Source organism: Somniosus microcephalus, chromosome 5 (genome assembly GCF_052327205.1).
Source record: "Somniosus microcephalus isolate GS21.2 chromosome 5, FLI_Smic_1.0, whole genome shotgun sequence".
Taxonomy (NCBI): Eukaryota; Metazoa; Chordata; class Chondrichthyes; order Squaliformes; family Somniosidae; genus Somniosus; species Somniosus microcephalus.
In genome coordinates this window covers 118,144,413-118,165,006 of record NC_140991.1, presented here as the reverse complement: position 1 = coordinate 118,165,006, position 20,594 = coordinate 118,144,413, and the positions used below count along the sequence as shown (strand labels likewise).

General features: G+C 44.0%; 1 protein-coding gene across 2 annotated transcripts in view; it reads right to left on the bottom strand.

Moving 5' to 3' along the window:
- cobl (cordon-bleu WH2 repeat protein) overlaps window positions 1-20,594 on the bottom strand; it is a 568,107-nt gene that overhangs the window by 502,430 nt on the left and 45,083 nt on the right. For both annotated transcript variants that reach the window (XM_085988107.1, XM_085988108.1), the window contains exon 3: window positions 15,618-15,647. In XM_085988107.1, coding sequence (XP_085844233.1) covers window positions 15,618-15,647 — 30 coding nt within the window. The remainder of the gene's footprint in view (window positions 1-15,617; window positions 15,648-20,594) is intronic.

Here is a 20,594-nt window from a genome sequence, read left to right as displayed (position 1 = left end):
ACAGATGGTCTCAATCTTAGAGACAAAGAAGTCCATGAGCTTCTTGTAGTGTATGTAACCTGTACTACCTTAAGAGGATACCTTAAGGTGAAGGACTACTTTTAACAGCTCCTGTACATTGTAGTACCGGTAGTGACCACACCGGTATATAAACCCTGTGGAGTAATATGTATCTCAGTTCCCGCTCTGACCCTCAATCACTAAAGACCTGTTTAGTTACTCTCTGTTGTCTGTGTCGTGTTATTCATAATAACTGCACTTGTAAACACAGACTCAACACTTCTCACACTTGTTATCAGAGGTGAGGGTGGAGGAGACAGGGGAGAGGGGTTTAAGAAAATGGTTAGCAGTAGAGAATAGGAGCGGGGCTTATCTTTGCATTCCAGAATGATTCTGGAATAGTGAGCAATTTTGGCAGACGAAAGCAGGACCCGATAATGCTTTATGTGGTCCAGCCAGATCTGGCGGTTAATGACTAAACCAGTTGCCCGCCATATCAGTTCAAGTCTGCGTCCCTTGGACTTATTGTACCAGGGAGAACAGCCAGAGTGAAAGAGGCTGAGGTGAGCAAAAAAAAAAAAATCACACCTCAAAATGTTAATTGAAACATATTCACTGTTTGCAGATAAGCCCTTGGGCATTGAGCAAGACCTTCTTCAAAGAGAGTGCCCCTGACTGAGTGGCAGGCTAAACTAAGGAAAGCATTTATTTATAAAAATTACTCAATTAAAAAAAAACTAGGTGCTGGGATTTGTAAGCATAATTTCTCTAAACTATGACTCGTCATCGGGAAGATAAAAAAAAAGCCATGATCCTTTCCTCCACAACAATATATCTAGTGGAAAATTAACATCGTCATAGAAACATAGAAGATAGGAGCAGGAGTAGGCCATTCGGCCCCTTGAGCCTGTTCCGCCATTTAATGAGATCATGGCTGATCATCCAAATTCAGTACCCTGTCCATGCTTTCTCCCCATATCCCTTGATCCCTTTAGCCTTAAGAAATATATCCAACTCCTTCTTGAATAGGTTCACCACTCTCTGGGTGAAGAAATTCCTTCTCATCTCAGTCCTAAATGGCCCACCCCTGATCCTTAGACTGTGACCCCTGGTTCTGGACTCCCCCGCCATTGGGAACATCCTTCCTGCATCTAGTCTGTCTAGTCCTGTTAGAATTTTATAAGTTTCAATGAGATCCCCTCTCATTCTTCTAAACTCTAGCGAATATAAGCCGAATCAACCCAATCTCTCCTCACACGTCATTCCTGCCATCCCAGGTATCAGTCTGGTGAATCTTCGCTGCACTCTCTCCATGGCAAGAACATCCTTCCTCAGATAAGGTGACCAAAACTGCACACAATACTCAAGGTGTGGTCTCACCAAGGCCCTGTACAACTGCAGCAAGACATCCTTGTTCTTGTACTCGAACCCTCTCGCTACGAAGGCCAACATACTATTTGCCTTCTTAACCGCCTGCTGCACCTATATGCTTACCTTCAGCGACTGGTGCACAAGGACACCCAGGTCTCGTTGCACTTCCCCTTTTCCAAATCTATTGTCGTTCAGATAATAATCTGTCTTCCTGTTTTTGCCACCAAAGTGGATAACCTCGCATTTATCCACATTATACTGCATCTGCCAAATCACCCAACCTGTCCAAATCATTCTGGAGTTTCTCTGCATCCTCCTCACAGCACACACGCCCACCCAGCTTTGTGTCGTCTGCAAACTTGGAGATATTACATCTAGTTCCCTCGTCTAGATCATTTATATATATTGTGAATAGCTGGGGTCCTAGCACTGATCCCTGCGGTACCCCACTAGTCACTGCCTGCCACTCGGAAAGTTTATTCCAACTCTTTGCTTCCTGTCTGCCAACCAGTTCTCTCTCCAAGACAGTACCTTACCCCCAATCCCGTGCGCTTTAACTTTGCACGCTAGTCTCTTATGCGGGACCTTATCGAAAGCCTTCTGAAAGTCCAAATACACCACATCCACTGGTTCTCCCTTATCTATTCTACCAGTCACATCCTCAAAAAATTCCAGTAGATTAATCAAGCATGATTTACCTTTTGTAAATCCATGTTGACTTTGTCCGATCCTGTCACTGTTTTCCCAAGTGCTCTGCTATTACATCTTATATAAAGGACTCTAGCATTTTCCCCACTACTGACATCAGGCTTACCGGTCTATAATTACCCGTTTTCTCTCTACCACCTCTTTTAAATAGTGGGTTTACATTAGCTATCCTCCAATCCATGGGAACTGTTCCAGAGTCTATAGAATTTTGGAAGATGACCAGCAATGCATCTACTATTTCTAGGGCCACTTCCTTAAGTACCATAGGATGTAGATTATCAGGCCCTGGGGATTTATCAGCCTTCAATCCTGTCAATTTCCCCAACACCATTTCTCTACAAATACTGATTTCATTCAATTCCTCCCTCTCATTAGACCCTATGTTCCCCGACATCTCTGGGAGTTTATTTGTGTCCTCCTTTGTGAACACAGAACCAAAGTATGTGTTTAATTGGTCAGCCATTTCTTTGTTCCCCATTATAAATTCCCCTGATTCTGACTGCAAGGGACCTACGCTTGACTTCACCAATCTTTTTCTCTTCACATATCTATAGAAGCTTTTACAGTCAGTTTTTATGTTCCCTGCAAGCTTATTCTCAATCTATTTTCCCCCTCTTAATTAATCCCTTTGTTCTCCTTTGCTGAATCCTAAACTGCTCCCAATCCTCAGGTTTGCTGCTTTTTCTGGCCAAATTATATGTCCTCTCCTTGGATCTTATGCTATCCCTAATTTCCCTGGTTAGCCACAGTTGAGTCACCTTTTTTGTTTTATTTTTATGCCAAACAGGGATGAACAAATTCTGTAGTTCATCCATGCGATCTTTAAATGTTTGCGATTGCCTATCCACCGTCAACCCTTTAACTAACGTTCCCCAATCCATCCTAGCCAACTCATGCCTCATACCATCGTAGTTTCCTTTATTTAAATTCAGACCCTAGTCTGAGTCAACTACTTCACTCTCCATCTTAATGAAGAATTCTATCATATTATGATCGCTCCTCCCAAAGGGGCCTCGCACAACAAGATTGCGAATTAATCCTTTCTCATTACATAATACCCAGTCTAAGATGGCCTGATCTCTAGTTGGTTCCTCGACATATTGGTCCAGGAAACCATCCCGTATACACTCCAGGAATTCCTCCTCCACAGTATTGTTACTAATTTGGTTAGCCCAATCTATATGTAGATTAAAGTCACCCATGATGACTGCTGTGCCCTTATTGCACGCTTCTTTAATTTCCCTTTTAATGCCATCCCCAACCTCCGCCTTACTGTTTGGAGGTCTATATACCACTCCCATTAACGTTTTCTGCCCCTTAGTATTTCTCAAGTCTACCCAAACAGATTCCACATCATCAGAGCTAATATCCTTCCTTACTATTGTGTTAATCTCCTCTTTAACCAGCAATGCTACCCCACCTCCTTTTCCTTTTTTCCTGTCCTTCCTGAATATTGAATACCCCTGGATGTTGAATTCCCAGTCTTGGTCACCCTGGAACCATGTCTCCGTAATCCCAATTATATCATATCCGTTTACATCTATTTGCGCAGCTAATTCATCCACCTTATTACGAATGCTCCTCGCATTAAGAGCGAGATTTACATTACAGATTGCAAGTGTGGGGTATGTGACAATAACCACAATTTATTATTTCTATAAAATGTATTTTATATTTAAAAATTTAACCTCCAGCATGATCAGTACGGATTTATACTGCAGGGCACAATGCCATTCAGTACTTTCATATCATAATCCAGTGCTCACTCAGGTTTGTTTACCAGAGCATACTGATGGAATCGGTTTGCTGCACACTCTGTACTGCATACACAATGGGGGAAGAAAAGCACCTTTTAATGTGTACTCCTGTCAAGATCACACATCCCTATGGTCCCCAGGTCAAAGTACAAAATTACTGCAACTAGGATGGCAATCACCAAGTTTTAACACACTAATAAAAGTGTGTGATAACAACTTGTTGAGATTATTAAATATTAGGTGAGAAATTTTTAAAAACACACCATTTCATCATTTCTTTGATTGGCATCTTTCTGGACAGCATGATCTGAACGACTGGACAATGCAAATATAAAATTGTAACATGTTCTATCCAAATTCACAACTTTACTGCGTCTGAGCCACATCAAGAATGTTCGTTCAGCTCATCAAGCTGACTCGGAGGCCAGGACGGTCTGGGTATCATCAGTTGAGCTAGTCGAGCTGATTTCACCTGGATGTTGCAAAACTGAATTCAACACAGGGGGGAAAAGAGCGAGACTGGAGGGGGGGGGGAAAGAAAGAGAGAAAAAGAGAGAGGGAGAGGGGCTGCTGGGGAGAGAGAGGGACTGCGGGGGTGAAGAGAGAGAGAGGGGGGCGGGGGGGGAGAGAGAGAGAGAGAGAGGGAGAGAGAGAGAGAGGGGGAGGGAGGGACGGGGGGAAAAGAGAGAGAGAGAGGGGGGCAAGAGGGGGACGCGGGGGGGGCGAGAGGGGGACGCGGGGGGGGCGAGAGGGGGACGCGGGGGGGGGCGAGAGGGGGACGCGGGGGGGGCGAGAGGGGGACCGGGGGGGGGGGGGCGAGAGGGGGACCGGGGGGGGGGGGGCGAGAGGGGGACCGGGGGGGGGGGGGCGAGAGGGGGGCCAGGGGGGGGGCGAGAGGGGGACCGGGGGGGGGGGCGCGAGAGGGGGACCAGGGGGGGGGGGGGGAGAGAGGGGGCGAGAGGGGGACTGCGGGGGACGAGAGGGGGACTGGGGGTGCGAGAGGGGGACGAGAGAGAGGGAGGGACTGGGGCGCGAGAGGGGGACACGGGGGGGGGGCGCGAGAGGGGGACACGGGGGGGGGGGGGGAGACGAGAGGGGGACACGGGGGGGGGGACGAGAGGGGGACCGGGGGGGGGGGGGAGAAGGGGACCGGGGGGGGGGGCGGCGAGAAGGGGACCGGGGGGGGGGGCGAGAGGGGGACGGGGGGGGGACGGGGAGAGCGAGAGGGGGACTGGGGGGGGGGGGCGAGAGGGGAGCTGGGGGGGGGCGCGAGAGGGGAGCTGGGGGGGCGAGAGGGGAGCTGGGGGTGCGAAAGAGAAGCGATAGAGGTCTTTAAAATTACGAATGGGTTGGACAGGGTAGATTTGGAAAGAAAGAATGTTTCCACTTGTGGGAGAATCCAAAACTAGGGGCCATAAATATAAGCTAGTTGCTAATAAATCCAATAGGAAATAAGGAGAAATTTCTTAACTCAGAGAAACTGGGCGAGTACATGAGAGAAAATGGAATCGAAAGATATGCTGAAAGGCGGAGATAACGTAGATGGAATGGGAGGAGACTGGCGTAGAGCATAAGCACCAGCACAGACTAGTTGGGTCAAATGGCCTGGTTTGTGCTGTATATTCTATGTGAGAGAGGAGAGAGAGAGAGAGAGAGAGAGGAGGGGGGATAGAGAGAGATACACACAGAGGGAAAGAAAAAGAGAGAACAAGATAGAGAGAGACAGAGAACACAAGAAAAGCTAGCCATGCTTCTCTCCTGATTACTATCAGTGTCCCAATGTGGACAATATTGGACTCTGCTACAATACACCCCAATGTAGAATACAAACAGAGTCATTGCCCAGGCTATAGATCACTCAGGTTTACATTAATCAAACCAATCAAGTTTGGCGACAATATTTAATTAATATTAAGAACAGGGGTGGGGACAGAAGGTGTGACAATTCAGACAGCTGAAATGACCAGGGACCTACAAAAGGATTGAAATAAAATTTGTAATTGGACAAATATCAGTGGCAGATTAAATTCAACAAAAGATAAATATAAAATGCTACAAATTGGCAGTAAAATCGGAGGTCATAATATACTATGGAAGGTGTAGAAATAACTAAAAAGGTGAAGCAGCGAGATCTAAGGTTGGTCATAGATTCAGCACTTAATATAACAAAATCAGCAATAAAGGTGAGCAGAATGCTTAACTGGATTGCAAATCTCCTCCAGACCAATGGATAAGAAATCCAGCAGTCAGGGCTCAAATGCCAGCATGGCAAGTTTTGACACTGAATTTAATAAGTCTGGTATTTTGTGGCCTGGCATCGGATAAAAAAGCTGACTAGGAAAACTCGTGTTTTGTCATAAAAATCCAACTGGTTTACTGATGCTCTGCAGGGAAGGAACCTGCCATCTAATCTGGCCTACATGCGACTCCATTCTCCCTATGTGGTCGACTTCTAAATGCCCCCAGGGCAGCAAGAGATGGGCAATAAAAACTGCCTTACCATGGTTTCCCACATACCAAAATAAAAATTGTTTAAAAAAACTTAAACCTCTCCTATACCTTTTGACCATAATATTTTGGCATCTTGTGCATCCCATTGTCCCTCATTCTTATCACTGGTGGTAGAGCTTATAAGCACCTCAGCCTTGCCCTCTGACTCTCCCTCCCAACACACTGCAGCTTCCACTTTCCTCTCTCTCTCTCTCTCTCTCTTTAAAACCTTCTCAAAACCCATCGGTCACAATCTTTAGCTTATTACACCAGATAGCGCTCATGTTCAGCATCGCTAGTCACTCCTGTAATTAGGTTGCACATTCGCCATGATCAGAAGTGCATCAGTTTCTGCCCAAACTCTAGTTAAATGATGAAATGAACCATGGAGTGTAACGGAACCCCCTATTCCATACACTAGCTATGAGGATAAATTAGGTCCCCAATGAATTCTCTTTTTACAGATAGTGGACTGAATAGGCACCGAGAGAAGAGAGAGGCTTGAAACCAACTAGTGGCTTATTTACATAGGATACATGAATACCTGTAGTACATAGTTTTCATTGAAAATGTCTATTTCCGTATACTCCTCAGAATATGAAAATAAAGATACAACTTGCTTTCTTTCTAAACACTAGCCTCAAGATAGAAAATGACTCACCAGCTTAACCCTCGTTGGTCAAGCAGGTTGAAACTTTGACTGTGAAATTCACACACTGAATCTGCCTCAAGTCTGGAAACATAATGAATGATTTTCAACTGATGGCTGCCTAGATTTCGCCTGAATAACGGGCAGCCAGCAATGTCCCCTCTATTTATTGGGCCAATGGGGCCCATTCAAAAATGCAAAATCCGCGTATGTGCGGATTTAACAGCCGGCGAGTCGGCTGCGCGGGAGCTCTAGACAGCTGCGCAGCTTAAAGAGAACAATGGCCGGTGGGGGCGGTGGTGGGGGGAGAACACCTCAATCACCCCATTAACGTCTAAGGCCCGCTTAATGCAAATTTATGGCAGGCCAATAAATAAGTAAGTAGCCTAAGTGCCTTAAACAGGCAGAAGGCTGCTTACATATGCAAATTGGGGTTCTGCACCGGTTGTTGGACCACGATTGCTATTTTCAGTCACAATGGACGGAGTGTGCGCTGTGCTTTTTTTTGCTCAGTTGCACCAGGCATTGAACGGCCTAGCTAGCAGTTCTTAAAACTAACTGCCGGCTGCTTACAAAAAGGCCCAGATTTCTTTGGTGGGCCCGCTGCCGTCCTCTCCCCCACCACTCCACAAAGTCTCTGTCCACCGAGCTGACAACACCAGAATACTCCAGCTAATCAAGGACCTACCCCTTTCTTCAAAAGGACATAAATAGCTGTCAATGTCACTGCACTATCATTTGCACTGTGGACAGACAATATACCCATCATGATTTAATTAGACCAGAATAGCTATTCATCAATATTTAAAGAAAGCAATCTGTTTTATTGGCCGCGGATACTTGTCAATGAACATGACCATTCCAGTTAATTGATCCCTCAGGTTTACTGTTCTCAGCTTCATCAATACACGTATGCAAGTAACGTTTATACAAGTATATTCAGAGATTAAATAATGTAACTCTTTCTCGTGGGGCGTGGACGGTGGTGGTTAAAGAGAAGCACTTACCTGCTGATCTTAGCAGGATAGAAATATTCTACGTTCAAAAATTCAATGCAAACAACAAAGGCAAAACAATTTTTTTTTGGCCACACTATCTTCTCTCCCAAGCCTTCAAATGACCTCTCCTAACCTTCTGTTCTTCTTGCAACTGTTGCAAGCTTTGTAATAGTTTTGTACATTAACGGCCTGAAATAAATGGAAGTTATTGTTGCTGTTGTAGGTCAACTGAGTGCAAAACGCTGGATGACAAAATAATTATGATGAGGAACGTCATTTGGCCCCCTCCTTAGTTCACCCACCCAGATCCTTATATCCCCCATTTCAACATTCAGTTGTTTATTATAATTCCAGGATTTTACCTCCACTGCTCTTCCTAGAAATCTATTCTGCACATTTCTTTGTGTCAAAGAGAATTTTCTGACATCAGTACTAAATTTACCTTTTATTAGTCTGAATCCATGCCCCTTGCCCCCTCACAATTTAAATTAAATATTCTACATTTACCTTTTCCATTCCCTTAACGATCTGATATACCTTTATGCCATCACCTCCCAGGCTCCTCCTTTCCAGTCTGAACAGCTCAATCATCCCCAGTCTTTCCTCAGAACTCAGACCTTTAACACTGGGGATCGGCCTAGTCACTATTCTTTGTGCCGCTTCCAGCACTTCAGTGTCTCCCCAAGGCTCGGTGTTCAGAACTGGGCAAAGTACTGAAGGTGCAGTCTGAGCAGGGAATTATACAGCTTAGTCACAACTTCTTCGCACTTGTTTGACTTTTTGGCTATGTATTTCAACAATCTTTGGCTCTGTCAATTGCTGCCCTGCATTGGCTAGACACATTTAGCGTCAAGTCTCCCAAGAATCTTTCAGCTTCATCCTTAGCTATTTTATCACCATTATTGGGATAGATTTATCGTTCATCTTTTCCCTTCCTATGTACAGTACTTGACATTTGTTTGTAAGAAAAGTCATTTGTAATTCCTCTGCCCACTTACATATTTTATCCAATTCATTTTTTAATTTCCGAGCTGACTCTTCAGATTACACTGCCCTTCCTATTTTGGCATCATTTACAAATTTGACCACTTTGAGTCTCTGAATCCAAGTCATTTATGCAAATTCAAAACAGTAGTGGTCCTAACACTGTGCCCTGGGGCATCTTACTCAGTAGGTTTCCCTTTTCCATCTCCTCCCACCGCCCCGACAGATTTCTCGAAATAAGTACTCATTTTCTAACCTAAAGTGGCTCCCAGTCCCCCAACACATTAAAAATACATGTCCTCAATTCCCTCCATGGCCCTGCTCTACCCTATATCAAGTGTCAGCTGTGGCTCAGTTGATAGCACACTTGCCTCTGAATCAGAAGGTTGTGGGTTCAAGTCTTACGCCTGGGACTTGAGCACATAAAGCTCAAGTTAAACTAACTTGGCAGGGGGATGGGATACAGAGGGGAGCTGAAATAGGGGGTGATGTGCTGCCAATTATAGAGAAAAAAACAAGTCAGCTTGGTAGACAGGGCAAATATATAAGGGCAAGGCTGGATGGCATCTATTTTAATGCAAGGAGTCTTGCAAATAAGGTGGATGAACTGAAGGTGTTGATAAACACATGGGAGTATGATATTGTTGCTATCACGGAGACATGGTTGAGGGAGGGGCAAGACTGGCAGCTCAATATTCCGGGGTACAGAATCTTCAGGCGAGACAGAGGGGGAGGTAAAAGAGGAGGGGGTGTTGCAATATTAATTAAGGAGTCAATTACTGCAGTAAGGAGGGATGATATATTAGCAGGTTCCTCTAATGAGGCCATATGGGTGGAGCTTAAAAACAAAAAGGGGGCAAGCACTTTGCTGGGAGTGTACTATAGGCCTCCAAACAGTCAGGGGGAGATAGAGGAACAGATATGTAGGCAAATCTCAGAGAAATGTGCAAATGATAGGGTAATAATAATGGGGGATTTCAACTTCCCCAATATTAACTGGGATAGTCAGAGTGTGAAAGGCTCAGAGGATGTAGAATTCTTAAAGTGCATCCAGGAGAGCTTTTTAAGCCAGCATGTAAAAAGTCCTACAAGAGAGGGGGCGGTACTGGACCTAATTCTAGGGAATGTGGCCGGCCAAGTGGAAAAAGTGCTAGTAGGTGAGCACTTTGGTGACAGTGACCATAATATGGTGAGATTTAAGGTGGTCATGGAAAAGGACAGGGATGGGCCGGAAATAAAGGTTCTAAATTGGGGGAAGGCCGATTTTAATAGGATAAGGCAGGATCTGGCCAAAATGGACTGGGATCAGCTACTTGTAGGAAAATCCGCATCAGAGCAATGGGAGGCTTTCAGAAGGGAGATTGAGATCATACAATGGCAACATGTTCCCGTAAAGGTCAAGGGTGTTTCCAAAAACCACAGGGAACCTTGGATGTCAGGGGATATACGAGAATGGATTCGGAAAAAAAGGAGGGCTTTTGGCAGATACAAAAGGCTAAAGACGGAAGAAGCCCTAGAGGAGTACAAAAAGTGCAGGGGGATACTTAAAAAAGAAATTAGGAGGTCAAGGAGGGGCCATGAAATAACACTGGCGAGCAAAATAAAGGAAAATCCTAAGATGTTTTATAAGTATATTAAGGGTAAGAGGATAACTAGGGAAAAAATAGGGCCCATTAGGGACAAAAGTGGCAATGTGTGTGTGGAGCCGGAAGATGTAGGAGGGGTTCTAAATGAATTTTTTGCATCTGTTTTCACTATGGAGGAGGACAATGTAGGCATAGAAATAGGGCGGGGGGGCTGGGATATGCTCGAACATATTAACATCGAGAGGGAGGAGGTATTGGCGGTTTTAGCAGGCCTAAAAATGGATAAATCCCCAGGCCCGGATGAAATGGATCCCAGGCTGCTGTGTGAGGCAAAGGAAGAGATTGCGGGGGCTCTAACACATATATTCAGGACCTCTCTGGCCACAGGGGATGTGCCAGAGGACTGGAGAGCCGCTAATGTAGTACCATTATTCAAGAAGGGAAGTAGGGAAAAACCGGGGAACTACAGGCCAGTGAGCCTAACATCAGTGGTAGGAAAATTATTGGAAAAAATTCTGAGGGACAAAATTAGTCTCCACTTGGAGAGACAAGGATTAATCAGGGATAGTCAACATGGCTTTGTCAAGGGAAGATCATGTCTGACTAATTTGATTGAATTTTTTGAGGGGGTGACTAGGTGTGTGGATGAGGGTAACGCAGTGGATGTGGTACACATGGATTTCAGTAAGGCCTTCGATAAAGTCCCGCACAGGAGACTGGTCAAGAAGGTAAGAGCCCATGGAATCCAGGGTGCCTTGGCACATTGGATACAAAACTGGCTTAGTGGCAGTAGGCAGAGGGTGATGGTCGAAGGTTGTTTTTGTGACTGGAAGCCTGTGGCCAGTGGGGTGCCACAGGGATCGGTGCTGGGTCCCTTGCTGTTTGTGGTCTACATTAATGACTTGGATATGAATGTAAAAAGTATGATCAGTAAGTTCGCGGATGATACAAAAATTGGTAGGGTGGTAAATAGCGAGGAGGGTAGCCTCAGTCTGCAGGACGATATAGATGGGTTGGTCAGATGGGCGGAACAGTGGCAAATGGAATTTAACCCGGAAAAGTGTGAGGTGATGCACTTTGGGGGGACTAACAAGGCAAGGGAATACACAATGAATGGTAAGACCCTAGGCAAGACGGAGGTGCAGAGGGATCTGGGTGTGCAAGTACACAGATCCCTGAAGGCGGCGGAACAGGTGGATAAGGTGGTAAAAAAGGCATATGGGATACTTGCCTTCATTAGCCGAGGCATAGAATATAAGAGCAAGGAGGTTATGATGGAGCTGTATAAAACACTGGTTAGGCCACAGCTGGAATACTGTGTGCAGTTCTGGTCGCCACACTACAGGAAGGATGTGATCGCTTTGGAGAGGGTGCAGAGGAGATTCACCAGGATGTTACCAGGGCTGGAGCGCTTCAGCTATGAAGAAAGACTGGGCAGATTGGGTTTGTTTTCCTTGGAGCAGAGGAGGCTGAGGGGGGACATGATTGAGGTGTACAAAATTATGAGGGGCATAGATAGGATGGATACTGAGGAGCTTTTTCCCTTAGTAGAAGGGTCAATAACTAGGGGGCATAGATTCAAGGTAAAGGGCGGGAGGTTTAGAGGGGATTTGAGAAAGAACTTTTTCACCCAGAGGGTGGTTGGAGTCTGGAACTCACTGCCTGAAAGGGTTGTGGAGGCAGGAACCCTCACAACATTGAAGACACATTTGGATGAGCACTTGAAATGCCATAACATACAAGGCTACGGACCAAATGCTGGAATATGGGATTAGATTAGACAGGGCTTGATGGCCGGCACGGACACGATGGGCCGAAGGGCCTCTATCCGTGCTGTATAACTCTATGACTCTATGATACTCCAGTGCAGTGCTGAGAGAGTGCTGCATTGTTGGCGGTGCTGTCTTTCAGATGAGACGTTAAACTGAGGCCCCGTCTGCTCTCTCAGGTGGACGCAAGAGATTCCATGGCATTATTTCAAAGAAGAGTAGGGGAGTTATCCCCATTGCCCTGGCCAATATTTATCCCTCAACCAACATAACAAAAAACAGATTATCTGGCCATTATCATATTGCTGTTTGTGGGACCTTGCTGTGCGCAACTGGCTGCCGCGTGTACCACATTAGAACAGTGGCTCCACTTCAAAAGTACTTCATTGACTGTAAAGCGATTTGAGACATCCGGTGGTTGTGAAAGGTGCTATATAAATGCAAGTCTTTCTTTATATGTGCAACATTATATCCCTCACTGCACCTTTTGGTCTTCTGACTCTGGCTTTTTCTGCTCAGGAATATCAAGGCAGACTGTGGCCCACAAATTGCAGTCAAAATAATGACGAGGCTAATAGCGCTCGCCGTTATTCATGTATAAATGCCATAGTAGCTTCAGGCGAGGACAGATGCGTGATTAAACGTGGAAATTGAAAAGTTGCTGTCTGGCTCCCCATTCAAATGTATTAGTGGCGTGAAGTTCCTTTACTTGCACTGTAGATACGAATTAAGTTAAGCCATTTCAAGTCCAAGTATCCTTTTAAATGACATGATGTGTTAATTACTGCCAGCCAACTTCTCTGGCACTGAAAACTAATTATTACAAGTGTGGCGTCCCATTCCTTCAGGTTTTAATTGTTGGGGGGTTTATTTTTTTAAATTTTAAAATAAGTTTTTTTCTCTCTTAATTCACTCTTTCTTTCCCGCTCTTTATTTCTCTTATTGTACCTGATTTAACACTGAATTCACTATTCTAAATTACACTTCCTTTTCCATCTTCGTGATGTTAGTTTCACAATGTTTCAATCTGATTGGTTAAGGAGACACAGTTGCTTGCGCTGTTCACTCAAGATCCCAGATGCCCTGTAGAGGGTGCCGTGTCTTTTCTATTTCTCATTTCCAGCAACTTGGAGGGCAAAATATTGTCGACATTAAATGGGCAAGGGAATGTCTAACTAACAGCGGGTGCTGTTCGTTGACCTGCCACGGAAATTTTTGGTCCCTGGAATTATAATGTTACTTGTGAACACGTAAGCATCTTTGTGCGACAGAAACATGGCACTAACCAGATACCATACGAACAGCTGATGGTTTACATTTGAGAGAACAAAAGGAAACTTCACCAACATCCCTCTTAGAATGTGGTTTCACAGCTGCCATTTGTTGTGACTAGGTATACAACTGCTTAATTTAGCATTGGTTTACCTTATCCAGTTACCTGGCATTGTATTGCAACTTTGCATCACAAAAAAAAATCGAAGACATGACACTGAAGTAGTGCACAGACTTCCATAGCTGGTCCGTGTTATTTACTAAGCAAAGGTGTACAGTTTGTTTGCTGTACTGAATCTTAAGGATTCTGACCAGACAAAGTTATTTTAGATTATATGTGAAAGGCATTATTGCGCAAACATAATATTTGATTGTTGCAAATAGTTTTATGTTCAGTTGAAACTGGTGAAACACACTGGCACATTTTAGAATGTGGACATTATTTTCTGCTCTGTGCTGTCAATGTGAATTGTAGCTTCAAAAATAAAACACTTTTCTACCATATGGTTTCCGCAAAAAGTTATTTTCTTCAATTTTCTGATTGTGATGAACAGGATAAAAATCCTGAAAAAAATTTGGAAATGTTGCTGACCAGACAGATTGCTATCCAACCCCAAGACAAGCACCAACTGGAGTATTTCAACCCCAAAATACAAAATGAGCAGACTATGGGGAGATGAACATCGACAGACTTTTATGTTGAAATACTTCCCAGTACTCCGCATGCTACATATCCCTACATTGGTATAGCATTATTGAACAGGCAGGTCTAACTCTCCGTTCTTCTAAACATAGTTACTGTTAATGTTAACTAGAATTTCGGTTTTGTGGCCCTTCAAATCTGTTACATTTTTTTAAATGTAGCTTTGTGCCTTTTAAAGGCAAGCTACAACAGGAACAACCTTAAACCATCATATGTTTAGTCATGATGTGGAGATGCCGGTGTTGGACTGGGGTGGTCAAATGTGAGAAGTCACACAACACCAGGTTATAGTCCAACAGCTTTATTTGAAATCACAAGCTTTCGGAGCGCTGCTCCTTCGTCAGGTGAAGTGAAGAGATGCATATAGGCACAGCATATATAGTCAGAGAACACTGCCAGATGACTACAGGTAATCTTTCTAACTGCCCTTTATCCCAACTCGGCAGAGAGATAATCACAGCAATCAAAGGTGTGGATGGTGTCCAAACAGGTCAGTCAGGAAAACATTACATCAAAGAACAATGAGGTGGGGTCACCAGGGGTCAAAAGAGGAAAATTCAAAGAAACAACAGCTTCCACACACAGCAGACATCAAGGAGTTAAGAAAAGACAGGAGTTCCAGGGTGGAAATAGAAACTTAGGCCAGCTTCTATACAACTTTATTTTTCTGACAAGCCACTAAAAAAGAAACACACAAAAATAATCTTCCACCAGTCTGTATGAGTTGCATACTACAAAGATTTAAAAGAATCTTCATTCTACACAGCGCCATGATATAAGTTACGTCCGAGTATTTTAAGTGGATCTCAAGTTAATGACTCATCAGCAATTGCTGTAAATATAGTGGCCCCACCTTGCTGTTCAATTTTTTTATTAGTGACTGGTGTTCGAGTTAAAATTGAATGTGCACTTTGATACGTTTCCTCCCTCCCCCCACACTATGGGCCAGAAATTAGGATCGGGTGCTTGCCGCGCGTGCAAGCCCCCGATGTGCACTCACCCTGCGCGCCGACATCTGAAGCCCGGGCCTGCTTGCATTTCCTGTCACTGGCCCGGTTCAGCTGTCGGCGCGATGTGCTTACCTGATCCAGCGGCGTAGTTAGTGCGATGTGCCAGCTAGGATCAGGTGAGCACTCTGCAGCCAATCAGGGGAGGGGAAACTCATGAAAAGTACGGGCGCCCAAAAGACTAGTTTAACTTTAATTAAAATTTTAAAAAACATCCCAATAATTAAATAAACTATAAATAACTTTAAAAAACTATTTAAAACAATTAATAAAATTTTTGAAATTTTTTTTTTTAATGAAATCAGGTCTAAAAATAAACTTACCTTGCTGTAAAGTCCTTATAAACAATGAATCTGTGGAAAAAATGTAATAATTTTAAATAATAGACCACTTATCTTCAAGAATCCACTCCTTACGCCTCCTTTTTTCATTTCTAAAAAGTTCAGGCCCTTGCACACGCGCAAACCTGTCAAAAAGAAGGAAGTTCAACGCGTGCGCACAGAGTGCTGCGCACACGCGTTGGACCTCTTAGCCCCTTGGTTCGATGGAGAGGAAATGCCGGTTTCCCGCGCATGCGCTGTGCATGCTGAAATCCGGCACTTCCAACGGGCCCACGCGTGAGTACACCGTCCGTACTCACGCGTTGGGACCGGAATTACTGGCCCAATCAATCACTTTACACAGAAGATACAAACATATTTAAAACCATTTCAAACCTTATTTTCACTGTAGACAAAGACACAATCACGTTTTACGATTCAATGCCTCGTTTTAGATGGTTCTTGAATTTCTTTGCCCAAGCTAAACCTTATTTCACTATTTATCTTTGCTAGGGTACTCACTTCCACATATTGAGTACTGTAACAGTTCAGAAAGCAAACTTTAAAGGTCACATTTCTACCACAAAAATCATTGACAACTTCAGTCAGTGTGGACTTGCAATTTTTAAAATTAGGAATCTGCAGCACTATGTACTTAAAACAACAGGAAACTTTGGTTTATTCGGAGGTTGTATAGCCAGAAACCTCGATCTAACAGCAGAAATCAGCAGCCGTTTTGTTCGGTTTTTTTTCTTTTTTTTTCTTCTCCTAGCATTTTTTTTAAAGTCAGTCAGTCTCTGGAAAGCCTCTCTGAAGCTGTTGCTAAGCTACAGAGACGCTTCCAAGGTACGGGCCGACTGTTTACAAGCTGTTGCTAAGCAACAGTGTTTGTTGTCAGATACGGAGATGAAAACCTCCGTATCCTTCAACATTAGCGCTGGCCTGTCCGGAAGTTTTCATCGATCGGCATCACGCCGGTCCCGTATATCGCGAAGTTTCCTGTACTAGTGGAATTGCAACGTTGCTGATACTTGCCAAAAATTCACCCTTCATCACAGAGAGAAAAAAATCTCATCAAATCAGTCACGGTTCCTATGTTTTTTGGGGGTGATGACGTGGGATGGTGGGAAGAATCAGTGGCATGTGGTAACATACTCAATCCTTTCTATCAGATTTTTACAAGATTCTAGATTTCTATTTCAGAAGAGGAATGACTACAATATTAGAATCTCATACTGGAAACTTCAAAAGTATGTTACAACATAGCAGAATTACACTGCAGCATACAGTACCTACTAAAATATAGTTCAGAGTTCCAAGTACAAGACACACCGAGACCAAAAAGAGTACGCCAAGGAAGTATCAGCTTGACGGGTTTAGTTCACATTTTGAGCCACCAGAATGACGCTAGAGTATTTACTAGTTACAGAACGAGGTTATTGTTGAGAAACATTTGTACGCATGTTTGTTATATACAAAAAAGGGATTTTTTTAAAGAAAAAATATACATTAATTACATCGCAAATTTGTTTGATTTTGCAAAATAACTGATAATATTGGCACAGATGGATGTAGCCTGTGAATACAGTTCCACAACCTGTATCCCTGTTAAGACACTTGAAGTACCAACTGGTGATATTCTGGAGCATATCCTGCAGTAGACAGCATTGCTGAATGGAGATTATATTCCCTACATTAGCGTCACTGCAGCATCTCACCAAGCTTACTTCAAAAGCTCAGCCCAGCCCAGCAACCTCTAAATACCAAGAAGGGCAAGCAGCAATATCATGGGAACATCATCTCTAAGTTTGCCTCCGAATCACACATTATCCTGACAGACCCCAATCGCCGAGTCAAAATCCTAGAATTCGCAACATAACGCTATCATGGGAGCACTGTTACCACAAGAATTGCAGCAGTTCATGAAGGCAACTCACTATCATCTGTTCATAGAAACCCAGGGCAAGCAATAAATACAGCCACGTCATGAAAATAAACTTTAATAAGCTGGTGCAATACATAACATCACAATATTTACGCAAAGGGGAGACAAGTGCATTTTCAAACTGGTTGATCATGACAGTCATTTGATTACCAGGGATTAAATAACCAACTTCACAGAATGCTCAGTACACTAGTACAGTATAAAGTTGACCCTATTAATAGGCCTTGAAGCTGTATAAATGGGCCGAGATTATCAACAAATGACTATTTCAATATTACATGTTCGATACATTTCAGTGCACAGGTGGTGAATTGGGAATCTAGATGGCATTTCTTATTAGTAAATAAAAATGAGTAATAGGTACCGTCATTGGATAATGATGTCAATACACATAGTTGCATGCTGTACACATGTGTACTTTAACTATTTTTGTGCATTTGTTGGTAAAATGGAACTGCAAAAAGCAGAGCGTGCAAGTGTTTTTTCATCATTGAGAGCTTTCCTTCCTTGGTTACTGATTATTGGTTATCTGCTAAAATGGTGCGTTTACGCGGGTGAAAACGTCAAACTTCAGCACTACCGAAACACTAGCAAAATGAGTACATGTGGTTAAAACAGTGTTGCCATAGCCACACCCGTGGCTATTTAGCAATTTTTATTGGGCACCACTGTTATAAAAAGAGTACATAATCAAGGAGAGGGAGCATAACCACATAAATCTAATACTTCTCTTGCAGTCCTCGACAGGATCTAAGAAACAGCTCATCGTCTAACTGCCAGTCCTTCCAACCTCTCACTGCCCATCACAAGCTTCTGAACACCTCAGCTGATGATTCTGCTCCACCGTGGTAGGGAAGACCCTCAAACAGGACCATCCAATTTCTTGTGATACGGCTCTCCCCCTTCCTCCCCCTCAGTCATAAGGTCCCCCTTGTCCTCACCTTCCACGCCACCAGCCTCCACATTTACCAGATCTTCCACCTCTTATCGCCAAGATCCCACCACCAAAAACATGTTGCTGGCCCCTCCCACCAACACCCACCCTAACACTTTCTAAAGTCTCTGTTTCACCCGTGACACCCTAGTACACTCTACCACCTGTTATCTTTCCCCTGGCGCCTTCCCATGCAAGCACACAAGATGAGATATATGCCCATTCATCTCCTCCCACACCACTATCCAAAGCCCCAAAGCTGTCTGAAGAAGGATTTCGACCTGAAACGTTGACTCTATTTCTCTCTCCACGGATGTTGCCTGGCCTGCTGAGTTTTTCCAGCATCTTCTGTTGTTACCCCAAACATTCCTTCCATGTGAGGCAGTGACTTATGTGCACTTCGTCCCAGTTAGTATACTGTATTCACGGCTCACTGTGCAATCTCCTCCACATTGGGGAAGAGAAACAGATTAGGCAAACACTTTGCTGAATACTTTGGTCTGTCTGCAAGTGTGACTCCTAAGCACCCAGTCACTTGCCACATCAATTTCCCATCGCACACAAACCTGTGTCTTTGGCTTTATACAATGTTCCAATGATACTCAACAAAGTTTGTAGAACTGCATCTCATCTTTCCATTCAGCATTTTGCAGCTCTCTGGCCTCAACAGTGACTGATAACTTCAGACTTTAGCTACAGCTTCCATTTTCTTTATGACAGAAGTGCTGCCAAAGTGAAATGAGTGCAGTAGTGTTTCAGGCAGGAGAGAAGGCAGGCAGGTTGGTATTGGAAGTGAAACACAGTGCTGACAGGGCAGTCTGCACCCTTGGTGTCAACCTGCTTTTGTCTCCTCAGGTCACTGGATTCTGTTCCACTTTGCCAACTTCTCCGGTTTCCATTTCAGAGCTGCCTTTACCTACCTTAACCCCCTCCCCCCCTTCCCCTCCCACCCACCTCAGCTATTCACACATTGTGTCTCTTTAATGTCTCAAATTTCTTTCAAGCACTTGAGATCATTCTACATATACTTCCTTTCTCTTATGTGCGTCCCCTCTTCCCAGTGTCAGCTGTGGCTCAGTTGGTAGCACTCTCGCCTCTGAGTCAGAGTATTGTGGGTTCAAGTCCCACTCCAGAGACTTAAGCACAAAAAAATCTAGGCTGACACTCCAGGGTAGTACTGAGGGAGTGCTGCACTGTCAAAGGTGCCGTCTTTCGGATGAGACATTAAACCGAGGCCCTGTCTGCTCTCTCAGGTGGTCATAAAAGATCCCATGGCACTATTTCGAAGAAGAGCGGGGGAGTTATCCCCGGTGTCCTGGCCAATATTTATCCCTCAATCAACATCACCAGAACAGATTATCTGGTCATTATCACATTGCTGTATGTGGGTGCTTGCTGTGCGCAAATTGACTACCGTGTTTCCTACATTACAACAGTGACTCTACTTCAAATAGTACTTCATTGGCTGTAAAGTGCTTTGAGACATCTGGTGGTGGTGAAAGGCGCTATATAAATGTAAGGTTTTTCTTTTGTTCTGCTTCTGTTCCTTTTCAAAGTGCTATTCATCTAGTTTCTTCCAGTTCTGATAAATTAACACCTGAAACGTTAACTTGTCCGCTCCACGAATGCTGATTGACCCATGTGTTTCCAGCATTTTCTGCTTTTGTTACAAAATTTAGCTAAAATTTACAAAATCTGCGTTTTACAGGTGAATGCTCCTCTATACTTCCCTCACTTGTTCCCCCCTAAACTCAAAGTACATATTTTCGTTCCATTCCTTCGTATTGTGTTGAAATAACTCGTTGACCATTCTTTCCTCGAAGCTCAAAGCCATGTTTGCCTCTTCAGATTTCTCTTTCTCCTATGGTGTCCCAATTTTTAAAATCCAAGCTTGGTATCGCCTGATCTCCACTTCCTGATTGATGTAGTCTTCTCTCCTGCTCTTGATAATCTCTATAGGCACCCTGCACAATGGACCTACAGCATTTAAATTTATTTCTCAACACATGGCTGAATCTCAGTCTCAAATAAAAGGAAATTAGCAGATGTCCAGGTGCATACATATTCAAAACCCCTGCACATGTGGAGGTGAAATTATACC